General features: G+C 39.4%; 5 protein-coding genes across 7 annotated transcripts in view; 2 read left to right on the top strand and 3 right to left on the bottom strand.

Moving 5' to 3' along the window:
- The first annotated feature begins 48 nt into the window (after positions 1-48).
- On the top strand, positions 49-760 carry LOC6584390 (thioredoxin-1). Its single transcript, XM_002010010.4, has one exon. It carries the CDS (start codon positions 252-254, stop codon positions 570-572), a length of 321 nt encoding a protein of 106 aa, XP_002010046.1. The 5' UTR covers positions 49-251; the 3' UTR covers positions 573-760.
- Positions 761-1050: 290 nt separating this feature from the next.
- LOC6584389 lies at positions 1051-3706 on the top strand. Of its 2 annotated transcripts, XM_044011424.1 has the most exons (4): positions 1051-1816; positions 1868-2851; positions 2914-3113; positions 3173-3706. In XM_044011424.1, exons 2-4 carry the CDS (start codon positions 1940-1942, stop codon positions 3453-3455), a joined length of 1395 nt encoding a protein of 464 aa, XP_043867359.1. In that variant the 5' UTR covers positions 1051-1816; positions 1868-1939; the 3' UTR covers positions 3456-3706. The 2 variants fall into 2 exon arrangements, with proteins under 2 accessions (XP_043867359.1, XP_002010045.1); XM_002010009.4 differs by having other exon boundaries at positions 1051-2851.
- A 171-nt stretch (positions 3707-3877) lies between these two features.
- LOC6584388 lies at positions 3878-5725 on the bottom strand. Its single transcript, XM_044011423.1, has 4 exons — positions 5644-5725; positions 4620-5577; positions 4358-4557; positions 3878-4298 (listed from the first exon to the last, which is right to left on the bottom strand). Exons 2-4 carry the CDS (start codon positions 5535-5537, stop codon positions 4016-4018), a joined length of 1401 nt encoding a protein of 466 aa, XP_043867358.1. The 5' UTR covers positions 5538-5577; positions 5644-5725; the 3' UTR covers positions 3878-4015.
- On the bottom strand, positions 5610-7201 carry LOC6584387 (putative gustatory receptor 2a). Its single transcript, XM_002010007.4, has 4 exons — positions 6218-7201; positions 6092-6160; positions 5943-6032; positions 5610-5889 (listed from the first exon to the last, which is right to left on the bottom strand). Exons 1-4 carry the CDS (start codon positions 7199-7201, stop codon positions 5800-5802), a joined length of 1233 nt encoding a protein of 410 aa, XP_002010043.3. The 3' UTR covers positions 5610-5799.
- A 5200-nt stretch (positions 7202-12401) lies between these two features.
- Positions 12402-13205, bottom strand: part of LOC6584385 (microtubule-associated protein futsch) — a 62766-nt gene continuing 61962 nt past the window's right edge. For both annotated transcript variants that reach the window (XM_044011421.1, XM_044011422.1), the window contains one exon: positions 12402-13185. In XM_044011421.1, the coding sequence (XP_043867356.1) occupies positions 13016-13185 (170 nt within the window). In that variant the 3' untranslated portion in view covers positions 12402-13015. The remainder of the gene's footprint in view (positions 13186-13205) is intronic.

The raw sequence follows: 13205 nt of genomic DNA, 5'->3' as shown, positions 1-13205 counted from the left end.
ATTTATATTTTAAATATTAACAAAATCTATGCGTGTGATATGTGTGTGCATATTCAAATAATTGAACTGCGCGGGCACGAATATTGTTAATCGTCAATCGATATTGGAATCTATCATCACGCAAATGCTGGATAAGTACCGTTTTTTGCTTTATAGAATATGAATGTGTGTGTGTTTCCAGACTAAAGCACATCATCTATGTATGTTCACTCGATCAAGTCAATTTGATATGTCTTACTTTGTATCAAACAATGACAACCATTCGGAGTTTAAGTGGATTCAACAAACGCCTGGAGGCTGCAGAGCATAAGCTAATTGTTCTGGAGTTTTATGCTACCTGGTCCGCCCCATGCAAAGACATCGATGAGGCGGTTAAAGCACTCGCCCGCCAAAATGTTGACAAGGCGGAAGTCATACAAATAAATGTTGACAAATTTGAGGACTTGGTGGACACATACAGGGTGCGTAGCAAGCCAACCTTTGTGTTCATCAAGAACAAGCGGAATATATACCGCGTCAACGGCGCCGACGAGGAGAAACTGAAGCACACGTTATTCGAGCTCTGCAAGTGAATGGGACACCTTACGACGCTGGCGTCGGCCCATCGTTTTATTATATGTATGTCTACGTATTTATGTATGTATGTTAATTGTAACTGTATAACATTTAAGCACAAACCTGATATAGTTTTAATGCAGACAATAGTAACTTTAAAAAGTTGTGACTCGACTAAATATTAATAAACAAATGATATAATATACATTATATATTTTCATTATTTATTGTATTTATGTATATGCACATATGTATATGTATATATGCTCTTAAGAGTTTTTTAGTTTGGTTTATAATATAACATACGTGCTCTATTCAACTCAGAAAAAAGCTTAAGTTTTTACTTGGGTTGTTGAAAGTCTAATAAATGCGAGCGAAACATATTTTTTAACTCTAAATTAAATGTTCGCGGCAGCTCTGCGGCGATATTATCGAAAGAGCAGCAGAGGTTTTATTATCGATTTGTCTATCGTTCACTAGTGCAGCACTAATTCAGTGCTTAACCGGCGCGCATATTCTATCGCAATATGATTTGTTGTTTTCATTGAACCATTGTGTAGCGAACATTTCTTTTCTACAATGTGCGCCCGTTATATTCATTGCAATGGGCTACAGTTAGAGCTGTCGTTCCAAGCGACCGTGATCTGCGTCATAAAATGGAAACCATTAGAGGAGCGATGATGATCTGTGAAGGCAATTGGAGCAGCACTTGCCCAATAGAGCGCCTCAGCAGATCCACGAAATGCTGCCGTCACATCACTTTAGAGCGCCTGGCTAAGCTAATGGAGCTGAATAATATAACCATATTTGAATTTCTCTGCTAACAACTGTTTCCATATAAATTATAGCTACCAACTGTCCCATGATGTGCAGTGATGTCTATGATGTTCCAACTTTCATTAATCGGTTCACATGCTGCCTAAAGCAGCTCCAGCTATGCAGCTAAACGTTTGACTCGTTTCGCCTGCTGCTAGAAGAAGGCCACCACCAATAAGCCTATGCTGAGCGAAGGCTTCAATTTAACCCGGTGCTAGTCTAACTAGCTAACTGGAGTACATGTATGCAGTGCCTACAAAGCCTGTCGCTTACTACAGTTACTTCTAGCTAAAACAAATGTACGTTCATATTTTTCGTATTCTCAGTGGGCTGCGCTGCTAGTTTCTGTTAGCATATAAGTAATCATCGACCAGGCCTTGTATCCATTTGATATCTCAGTTCGTATGTCACAACACACAGCAATTTCAAATACGTAGATGTATACGTACGTACACACACTATTTATACCAAACGTGCTAATTTAGAAACCATTTAGGGAAGCACATTGTAGAGATTAACTTTCAGTGGAATTGGATATCCGCTGAGTCATCGTACAAATACCAACATTATGGACTGTCAGGACAAAGGCCCTGCAGAGGAGCCTCCCACAGCTGGGGAGAAGACCACAGGCATTAACACATCTATGCCGACTGAATCGGCATCGATCGATGAACTCTTTGAATTCATACGCGAAGCCCCCATTGGGGACAGACATGAGCCAACAGCCAGTGTAAGTGAGCAAACCATAACTATGTGCGAAAGCGAGGAGCCGACGGCAAGCTCCTCTCTCACCCATCCCTCGGTCGATGCCCCAAGCAACGAAATCAACAACAGCTTGGTGGCCGTGGTCCAACGCAGCGAATTCGCTAAGCTCTTGATGCGCCTAGGCGAAGAGGGCGACGGCGACGCAAATCAGATAGTAATAGAGCTCCTCAACTCTAAAAAGCAAGCAGAGAAGGCTACATCGGTTATCGAGCGCGTATCCGAGAACCTCATGCTCGTGCTACGCACCCAGACCCTTGCTGAAGCAGGCATCATAACAGGCAACGAGCGCTATCGTTCCTTCAAGTCGGTTCTGCAGAATTACGCAAAGCTCTACGCGGCTAAGCGATTTATCGAGAAACTCCCCATGCTGGGACTCTCGCAACATTCGACCCAGGGCCACGATCAGGACCAGAACGAGAACGAAAAGACTCTGGCTCGCATGGTGGCCGACGAGGTACTGCAGATTCCCGAACTACTGCGCCAGCTCTGGGCCTCCCTGGAGAAAATGGAGTTCTTCAACGAGGACACTGCTTACAAAGTTTACTTGGAAGCGCGCCGCCATCCGCAGGCAAAAATTCTCCGTGAACTGATGTTAACTCGCATCTCGCGTGTCTACCTTTGCATTGTCAGCTCTGCATCCTTTCTCGATTTTAGCGAGCACGAGCTAATCCACGTGCTCAACAACTGCTACCTCAGTGTCAACTCCGAGATAGAGGTAAGAGTAATGCATATTTGCTCTTGGTTTATGCTTTATTCATTCTCTCTGATCGCACTCAGATATTCCTCTCGGTCATACTCTGGTTGGAGCACAACTGGTATGAGCGTAAGAACTGCGCTGAGCGGGTCTTGAGTGGGGTTCGATTCGGCCTGATGCCCACCTGGTACCTCTATACTCTGGACAGAACCAACCGCTGCAATCACTTCGCCAAGGTCATCTATAGCCAGGGAGTCCAAGCCCTTTTGGAGAAGGGTCTCGAGTATGTGGATCTTTACCCAAGACTTGTCATGCCTATTAAATCGAATCTTTCTTTTACAGGGAAGCCTTGGCTATGCGTTATAAAAAGGCGCGTGCTCCCAACTCCAGCAACATGGAGATTCCATTGCCACGTGACTGGGTTGCTGACCCGGAGTGTCGCCATCATCACAAGTGTCATTGCGAGCGATTTGTGTATCCAACATATGATGTATTTAAGGACTACCTAGCCAGGATCATACGATCTGCACCAAACTACTGGCGCACGCTTCGGCCTGCCCAGGAGGTCTATCGGAAGGTACTCAAGTGCTGCGCACCCCCCTACCAGACACAGCGACGATCCTAACCAAATCGTTGACATCAGTTGTCTTATTTCTCTACACCGAACAAAATAGCTCCCAAATTTATTGTTTTACCTATTCTGGCGTGCTTAACTGCAAATCATTTTAAAGTGTTTAATAAATGTTGGATTAAGTTGGGAATCGTAGCAGCTCAACTGCAAAAGTTGATAGGACCGCAAATACACACCATGAATGTTGCAATAAAATTTAAGTGAAATCAGCTGTTGACAGCTGTCGTTTGTATTGAGTTCATAAATCGAATGCGTTGTTATTACTAGTTCTCCTTTTCCCAAACAGCCAATTTACCAATAATGGAATATGCATATGCCTACCTCTGCCTCTTCTCTCAAGTTTGTATAGTTGGAGCTATGCATTTTATATATCCTTTCCCATTTAGCTTCCATTTCTTAAAGCTGAGACGTAAGTATTGAATTGGAATTTTGAAACATTTATTAAACACTCTAAAATGATTTGCGCTTAAACATGCCAGGACAGATAAAACAATAAATTTTGGACCGATTACAATTAGCGTAGGGAGATGAGACAATTAATCTCAACGGTGTGGTTAAATTCGTTGATGGGTCTGGCAGGGGGGTGCACAACATTTGAGTACCATCCGGTAAACCTCCTGGGCTGGACGAAGAGTGCGCCAGTAATTCGGAGCACATCTTATGATTCTAGCCAGGTAGTCCTTGAACACGTCATATGTCGGGTAAACAAATCGCTCGCAATGGCACTTGTGATGATGGCGACACTCCGGGTCAGCAACCCAGTCACGTGGCAATGGAATCTCCATGTTGCTGGAGTTGCGAGCTCGCGCCTTTTTATAACGCAAAGCCAAGGCTTCCCTGTAAAGGAAAGATTCGATTTAATAGGCATGACAAGTCTTGGGTAAAGATCCACATACTCGAGACCCTTCTCCAAAAGGGCTTGGACTCCCTGGCTATAGATGACCTTGGCGAAGTGATTGCAGCGGTTGGTTCTGTCCAGAGTATAGAGGTACCAGGTGGGCATCAGGCCGAATCGAACCCCACTCAAGACCCGCTCAGCGCAGTTCTTACGCTCATACCAGTTGTGCTCCAACCAGAGTATGACCGAGAGGAATATCTGAGTGCGATCAGAGAGAATGAATAAAGCATAAACCAAGAGCAAATATGCATTACTCTTACCTCTATCTCGGAGTTGACACTGAGGTAGCAGTTGTTGAGCACGTGGATTAGCTCGTGCTCGCTAAAATCGAGAAAGGATGCAGAGCTGACAATGCAAAGGTAGACACGCGAGATGCGAGTTAACATCAGTTCACGGAGAATTTTTGCCTGCGGATGGCGGCGCGCTTCCAAGTAAACTTTGTAAGCAGTGTCCTCGTTGAAGAACTCCATTTTCTCCAGGGAGGCCCAGAGCTGGCGCAGTAGTTCGGGAATCTGCAGTACCTCGTCGGCCACCATGCGAGCCAGAGTCTTTTCGTTCTCGTTCTGGTCCTGATCGTGGCCCTGGGTCGAATGTTGCGAGAGTCCCAGCATGGGGAGTTTCTCGATAAATCGCTTAGCCGCGTAGAGCTTTGCGTAATTCTGCAGAACCGACTTGAAGGAACGATAGCGCTCGTTGCCTGTTATGATGCCTGCTTCAGCCAGGGTCTGGGTGCGTAGCACGAGCATGAGGTTTTCGGATACGCGCTCGATAACCGATGTGGCTTGCTTCTTTGAGTTAAGGAGCTCTATTACAATCTGGTTTGCATCGCCGTCGCCCTCTTCGCCTAGGCGCATCAAGAGCTTAGCGAATTCGCTTCGTTGGACCACGGCCACCAAGCTGTTGTTGATTTCGTTGCTTGGGGCATCGACCGAGGGATGGGTGGAAGAGGAGCTCGCTGTCGGCTCCTCGCTTTCGCACATAGTTATGGTTAGTTCACTGGCACTGGATGACGGTTCGTTTCTGTCCCCTATGGGAGCTTCGCGTATGAATTCAAATAGTTCCTCGTCACTGCTGAGTTCATCGATCGATGGCGTTGCCGTTGGCATTGGTGAATTAATTAGGGTTTTTTCGTCGTCAGTTGTGGGGACCTTAGCAGGGACTTTGCCCTGACATTCCATTTTGTTGTGGTTTTAAATGCTGGCTCGAAATATGTCCAGTCTAGATCGCGATGGCGATCAACAATCTTGGACAAGTGTGAAAGGTGTATAAATGGGTTCTACTTACTTATTCGTTTGTACATGAATAGTTTTGATAATAGCTTAAACTAACATTTGTGTACAGCCGTTCTCATGGGCTACTGGGATATTACATGACTTTATTTATTATTTCAGATCAAACGTACTGAGATGGATAATACACAGGCAACTATGTTTTCATTCCCTATCCGCCGGGCGAGTCGCTGTTCAGGCTGCTTTCGCTCATGTGAAACTGGATCAGGATAATGAGATACGTAGTTGTGGCCCCGACAATCTGAAACGGATACCATGAGTAGCTGGACATCAGCTGCAGCCACGCCCACTCACCGTGTAGAGCAACGTGCAGTTGACATCGAAGAAGCCCGCAGCACTGAAGTGTAGGCGCTGGTGCAACAGCTGCAGGGAGAACTGAGTGATCTGTGAAGCAGACCTAGCTAAAGGACAGACTGAAAGGAGCTTGAAACCGAATCACTCACTAGAGCATTGTGTGCATCGTTTTGAAGATCCGCGCGAATGTGGTGCAGACTCAGGGCCAAGCGCGTTGTCTGCAAGGAGAGAGGGGCACGTGAAGCACTTTCTCTTGGGCCCGTTCATCTACTCACAAAATAGGAAACTCGTTCGCATAGCAGTGCCAGGATGAGAACGTTGCTCAAGTGCGGTGCGGTCCAGAGGGCGCTGCCCACGATCTGCATGAAGTCGTAGGGCGAGGCGGCGAACTGGCGAAAGTTCAGGAATATCCAATAGCAGTTCGAGGTGATGGACAGAAAGTCGTTGCCCAAGTTGACCAGCATGGACAGGCCGTAGCAGCGATTCAGCAGAGCAACCAACATCCACAGGCTCTGGTATAGTTTTCGGGCGGCCAGCAGACGCTGCATGCAAGCCGCCGCCTGCGTCTCCATGTCCAGCTTCTCGTTGATGGTGTTACAGATATATGGCTTCTCCGGCAACGCCTCGTGCAGCTGCAGTGAGTCGAGCATGCTCAGCAGCAGCTCCAGGCGCTGCTGCACAATCAGGATGACCGTGTAGATCTGAAAGTAGCGCAGGCCACAGACCAGCAGCGGCAGCAAGTAGCTCAGCCAATAGACCATGAACTTGATGTCCAGCGACATTATTTTGGTGAACAATATGAAGCCCTGGCTAACCACATAGCCGGACAGCATATAGAGCGCCCGGCGGCCCATCTGGCGGCGCAGTTGGCCATTGTTCACGTCCAGCTGCAGCAAATTGATAAAATCCAGATCGATCTGGCGCAGCTGCGCGACAAATTGACTCTGCGCTTGCCACTGCCAGAGCTCCTCCAGCAGGGCCGTAGCATGCGCCACCCGGATGCCAACCAGCTGTATCGAGTCCACCGTATGGCCAATATGCGTGGTCTCCGAGCCCACGCCATTGGCCTCGACATTGCGACTGGCATCGAGCAACCCGTACAGCAAGTACCCAACGGACAGGAGCAGCACAACGCAGCCGTAGAGCAGCAGCCAGCGTGAACGTTTCTGCTGCCCTGTGGCACTATCCCGGCGCCAATAGCACAGGCAGCACAATTGGCTAGCTCGTTGCAGAGACGCCAGTGCATCGTCAGTGTCCATGGCGAACTATTGACTCGCTATGGGTCGAGTGGGGCTCACATATATGTATATATATACGAGAGATAAGGAATGCGTTTATCTAATCACAACTAATTGCAATTTGATGCTTATTAACTCTTTATTTTTTTTTTACAGCCAAAGGCGAAATCTGCACAGCACTCTCCACTATGCTGGCCGAGAGACTAGTTCCATTGCCATCCTGCAGCCTGACTCTCTGCGTAGACTAAGGCCCACTTGAGCACTGCCCGAGTGACCAGCAGGCCGGCAGGTGGGCTAGCTGTCCGCGCCCTCATCAATCATTATCAATATAAATTAACGCATTTCAATGTCAACTGGCTAAAATGCCAACCGACCCCACTACATATGTATATCCCATTTGGCAGATAAAAAGGTGAGCCACATGCGTCCTGCTGACGTTCAGGGTTGATTAAATATTTATGCCGTACGAAGAAGTAGGGACGTCCGTCTGTGGCTAGGTGCATAGGTACTTTTACCGAAGGAAAAGGGGGCGCTATAAGGTTTGGGCTTATGCTTAAAGAGCATATATTATACATATACATATGTATGTGCATGTAGACATTAGAGAGGCTCTGTCCTTGAACTCGATTACAACTTAGAAACCGATAAGGTAGACTTTAGGATTTGCATTTATGTTTAAGAAACATAATATAAAATATATAAAAGAAGTACTTAGATATACTTACATAATAAATAGATATTTAATAAATAAATACATTGTTTTTGATTCGGCTTTTATTTTGCTCTCTCAGCTCAGGTCATTTGAGATCTATCCCTAAACTCTAAAATTTTTCTCTTAAATCTATCCATTTTTACAAAGAAAAATAACGATTTTGAAGGCCTTATGTTTAGTAATTATAATATATTACTTATTACTATAAATACAGAAATTATACTTGATTGGGCTTACACATCGAGCTCTGTCATCAGCTGAAGTTAGGATCCATTCATCATGTCGATCGTCCTTACTGATTTTGTTGAGCCAAGCCAGATCAAGTTATAATCAGGATATAACTACAATCTCACATGGGTATAAATATACATACAAATATATAAATGTATTGAATGCGAGTATATCACTCATATTTATAGCTCTCAGTGTTCCCTATCAGCCCAACTGAAGTTTGAAATAAAACACATTGAAGTTTCACATAAATACCTTTATTATAATTTTTAGATTTGTTTTTCTTTGGAAATAGTTCTTGAGATAAGCTTGATTTGACTTTTTCATAAAATGTAATACATATATGCATTTAATTATTTATTTATTTATTTTTTTTCTTGTGGTTTTCTTTTTGGAATTTCTTTGTAATTTTCGATTTCAATTACGGCTGTTCTTTAGTGTGGGTGTTCACTGTGTGTGTTTGTGTGTGTGTTTTTTTTAAACATTTTCTTTGTGCTTGCTTTCACTGCGCTATCTCTCTTCCATTCTACATTTAAGAACCGTCTTCCTCTTTTTTGTGCACGCACTTCATGTGATCTGATCCGATGCCTTATTTACCTGTCTATGTGTATGTGTGTGTGTGTGTGTGTATATATAATTTCTATATCGAATAGAACCCACTGTAGCGATATATAGAATAATTTACTTTGCGTTTTTCTTTGATTTTTTTTTTTTTTTTTATCGGATTTTCGATTTTTCATATATAGTATATATGTATATATATATCTTTTTTTTCAACAATTTTCTGCATGTTTTTTTTTCTAATGATTATATAGTTGTCAAATATAATAGATACACACACACATATGCATATATGTGTATGTATGTACGCATGTAAATTGAAGTATATTTGATTTAAATAGAAGCTGCTAATAGGTTAAAGCAAATTCATATAGCAAATTTAACAAACAAATTCGTCATTATCTTTCTTTGTTTATGGGGTATACACTCATAATCTTGTATATATGTATATATAAAGTTAATACGTTAATACGCTTTGTTCTTTGGATAAGGCAATGAATACATAATAGATATATACTGAGCTGATTTCACAGCTGACAAATAAACAAAATTAACAACAAACATTTAAAAAACATTTGCAATATAATTCAACACAGATCAATTTAACTTTTGTTTTTGAGTTGGTTGGGAAACTGTTTCAGAGCTTTCCCTCATCCTTCCTCAACTCAACTTGTGTGAGGGTTTCAGAAAATTATTTACTTTGAGCTTATAAGCAAACATCCATACATTCAAGTATATAGTGTATATAGGTTGTTTATGCATTTTTCAAATATATATATATATTTATTTATATATATATATTGTGTGTGTGTATATGTAGTATATGTCTATAAGTTTTCATTATGCTTTTATTTAGTTTTAGCGCAAAAATTTTTTTTTTTTAAATTAATACGAAAATTTTTGCTTCAGACATAGAGTAATTTAAGAGCCTTTTGGGGCTATACACTTATTTGTCTGTACTCGTATCTTCGCACATGAAAACCAAACATGAAATAATATCAGAGATCCATAAACACACCGGATCTACCGACTTATGTTTTGGGTACTCGGTGTCGGATTTGGTTCTCTTTTCAGAAAATCAATTGTTAATATTTAAAGTGTTATTAAATTTCCTTAATAATATAATTTATATTAAAAAAAATTGATTAGTTCTTCAATCGAATAGTATAGGCTTTTTTTCTTTTTTTTTTTTTTTTAACTTAAATGTCTTTTTTTATTTTGTATTATAATTTGTAATTGATTATAAAATAAGTTTTTATGGTGCTTGTACCATTGACTTTGTTTATAACTTTTCAATGCCTCTTCAATTATATGTCATATATTCATTTTATTTTAAAAAATTTTGTTTATGATTTGTAAATCCCTGTCTAAAGCTGTTTGCTAGTAGTCATACAATAATTTCCTTTTATTTATTTCGCTTTAATTATTTTTTATCACTTTATATCATATACATACATACATAAATATGTTGACTATTTTTATGTCGCAAAAAAAATTTAATTAGGCACAAAAAAAAAAAAAAAAATTTTTCAAAAATTAATTTAAACAAAAAAAAAAAAATTAAAGAAACTATCACATGCGCGTTTTCGGATGTTCTGAAAATTATTATTTACTAATTGCTTAAGTGGTTTTTATATATGTAAGTGTATTTTAGATTACAATATGTTTTTTTTTTTTGTTAATTTTAAATTTGTTTTATTTTTCATTTTTGCTTCTTCTTGTTGCTTATCAAAGTTTTGTAGACTGGACGGTAGCCAGTTGTTTGTCGACTGTTGCGCCTGGTTGTTGTTGTTCTTTTTGTTGTTGTATATAAAAAGCAATTACGTCGTTTAATTTACGCTTGCGTTCTTTAAAAATCGGCTTTATATATGTATGTATATCTTAAAAAGTCTGTATGTCAAATATCAATTTGTAATGCAATCAAAAATGTTTTTCTTTTTTTTTTCAATTTTTTATCTTCATTCTTTTGGACTATTTATATTTGACTATAAATTTCTTGCAGTGGCCTCAAACATTTGCATTGAATTTCATTTGAATATTGCGTGTGCCTTGTTCGTTTTTCTTTTTTATTTGTTGCTATTAATGTGTGTTTATATTTTAAAGGGTTTTTGTTTAGGGTTTTAAATGTTCTTTTGTTTGTATTTTTTTTTGTTTTTTTTTTTTTTTGTTTTTGTTTTTTATATTTTTTGAAATTTGTTATTCTATGACTATGAAAAAGTAAAAAAAATATAGAAAAATAACCTTCATTCATTTTGCGTTCTTCATTTAGTTTTGTTTCACAATATCTGGTTAAATGTCACCCTACCCCCAAATCCCATGCTTATCAGACCCAATCAGACCCTCCCTCGTAAACCTTACATAGTAATATATATCAGCAATAACATCATCGCATCATCATCATCATCAACCTTATCACCAACAACAGCAATCAGCATTTGTCAATCTCGCCACACACATTGACATCAGAATACAGCCTATATATATATATATATATATATATATATATATCGAACCCATATGACTTCCAATTTGTACCACAGACACAGACCCGGATCTAGCCCAACAATGCGACGCTTCCACCTCAATCAATATTTCTGCCAGACTTTTGGTATAATTATATCCTGTTCTATGTAAGTGTACGTATATCAATTTGCGTGTTTTGTGATCTATAGTTTGGATTATATATGAATATGTATATGTATATCTCATTTTCGCCCATTTGTAGTTTGTATTTTCATTAGGTAAGTCTTTCTGTTGCCTGCCTGCCAGAACAAAACATCAACTCAAAATGTAGAAATAGAAATATTCTAATCAAATAATATAATCAATTGTCAAGTTTAGTTGACATTTCGAGTATTCCATTTATATAAATATTTATATATATGTTATATGATATATCATATTTTAAGACCTTTGTATTGTTCATCTGTTTGTTCATTTCGGGGAGGCACATTTATTTAAGGTTTCGTATTATTCATTATGCTTGGTTCGATTATAGTTTTACTTTATTTTTTATATATATTTTGTATACGTTTCTTCTTCTTTGTATTCATATTCGTATTAAATTCATTTCATTTAGTTAATTAGAACCTTTTTATTAATGCTTTAACATTTTGCTGTGCATTATTTCATATTATTTCGTGAAAAAAAAAAAAAAAACATTTGCATGGTACATTCTGTGTTATGCGTGTGTGTGTGTGTTTATGTGTGTGTGTGTGTTGTCTTTAGAGCTATATAAATACTAGTAGTAGTAGAATATGATTTCGCTTTCGCCTTCTTGCGGCACATACACATATACGTATATATATATATGTTTTCATGCATATATATTTTTATTTAAAATTCAAATATATGAGATTTCTCAATAGTTTTTTTTTTTCTTCTTTCATAAAAGTTTTACTAATACAAGAAACATGAATAATATTTGTAATATACTTAGCATTTTGTAACCTTTTTTTTTTTTTTTTTAATGTTTTTTTTTTTTTTTTTTTTAATATAATTATTTTTGGTTTTTGTATATTTTTGCTAAGCGGTTTTGAAAACATTTTTGATCTTTGGATTACTATGCAAGGTAGCTTGACGTTTAATGAAAGCAACAAATACAATAAACACTCTATATATCGGTATAGGATTTTACGATATTCATCTTTATAATTTGTTTCTGGCACGTAGCGCCTGTTTTTTTTTTCTTTTCATTTTTTTGTATATATAATTTAATTTTTTTTTTTTGTGGTTTGCATTTATTTTGGTAATTAATTTGTTTGAAAATTAATATTTATTAATTACCTCCTTTTGTTGCACTTGGAAAACGAAAGCAACAAAAAGCGCGAATAGACGGCATTGGCTAAACAAAATGGCGTCATCCAAGTGACCCGTTACTCCGCCATATTCAGCTTTTGTTCGATCATAGGTTCCAAAGTAGTTGTTCCTCTTTGGCGCACGGCATTTTGTATATTGCATTTTGTTGTTGTTGTTGTTGTTGTTGTTGTCAAGCTTATGTTTCTTTGTTGTCATGTTCGTTGTTATTGATTTGATTTTTCTTTTAGTCGTCATCGTTAAGCTCAAGAATTGGAAATCGTCATTTTGATGTGTGTTGTGTGCGTGTGTGTGTTTTTTTTTATTTTTTTATTTATTTGTTTTTGCTGTTGTTAGCCCCAACCAGGTTTACGAGAGAGAGAGAGAGAGAGAGTGAGACAGAGAGAGAGAGAGAGAGAGAGAGAGGGGCCGCACTCAAATCTCTGTCTATGTGTGGAAGTGATTTGAAAAGTTTGTGTTTTTCCTATTTAACTCTTTTAGTCGTCATCGTCAAATGCAATAAACAAGCCCGTGGCCTAGAACTCTAAGCGATATGCGGAGCACGAGGTCTCATGATCCTGCAAGTTAATTGTGCAGCGCGAAGCGGATGGCGACAGATCGATGCGGTGCTTGGCAAGCAGCTCCTCATTCTCGGCCACCCAGTAGCCCAGCACGTCAGTGTCATACGTCGGTATAATGGTAACTTCTGCAAAGATTGATCATTGT

This window comes from Drosophila mojavensis, unplaced genomic scaffold (genome assembly GCF_018153725.1).
Source record: "Drosophila mojavensis isolate 15081-1352.22 unplaced genomic scaffold, ASM1815372v1 contig_136, whole genome shotgun sequence".
Classification (NCBI taxonomy): domain Eukaryota; kingdom Metazoa; phylum Arthropoda; class Insecta; order Diptera; family Drosophilidae; genus Drosophila; species Drosophila mojavensis.
The sequence above is the reverse complement of the archived record's forward strand: the minus strand, read 5'-3'. Positions and strand labels throughout refer to the sequence as shown.

Coding starts and splice junctions, on each gene's coding strand:
- LOC6584388 (XM_044011423.1), bottom strand. CDS start 5,537: ATGGAATGTCAGGGCAAAGTCCCTGCTAAGGTCCCCACAACTGACGAC. Junction 4,558..4,619: donor GTGTCAACTCCGAGATAGAG/GTAAGAGTAATG, acceptor GATCGCACTCAG/ATATTCCTCTCGGTCATACT. Junction 4,299..4,357: donor CTTTTGGAGAAGGGTCTCGA/GTATGTGGATCT, acceptor TTTCCTTTACAG/GGAAGCCTTGGCTTTGCGTT.
- LOC6584389 (XM_044011424.1), top strand. CDS start 1,940: ATGGACTGTCAGGACAAAGGCCCTGCAGAGGAGCCTCCCACAGCTGGG. Junction 2,852..2,913: donor GTGTCAACTCCGAGATAGAG/GTAAGAGTAATG, acceptor GATCGCACTCAG/ATATTCCTCTCGGTCATACT. Junction 3,114..3,172: donor CTTTTGGAGAAGGGTCTCGA/GTATGTGGATCT, acceptor TTTCTTTTACAG/GGAAGCCTTGGCTATGCGTT.
- LOC6584387 (XM_002010007.4), bottom strand. CDS start 7,201: ATGGACACTGACGATGCACTGGCGTCTCTGCAACGAGCTAGCCAATTG. Junction 6,161..6,217: donor GCGAACGAGTTTCCTATTTT/GTGAGTAGATGA, acceptor CTCTCCTTGCAG/ACAACGCGCTTGGCCCTGAG. Junction 5,890..5,942: donor ACTGCACGTTGCTCTACACG/GTGAGTGGGCGT, acceptor TATCCGTTTCAG/ATTGTCGGGGCCACAACTAC.
- LOC6584390 (XM_002010010.4), top strand. CDS start 252: ATGACAACCATTCGGAGTTTAAGTGGATTCAACAAACGCCTGGAGGCT.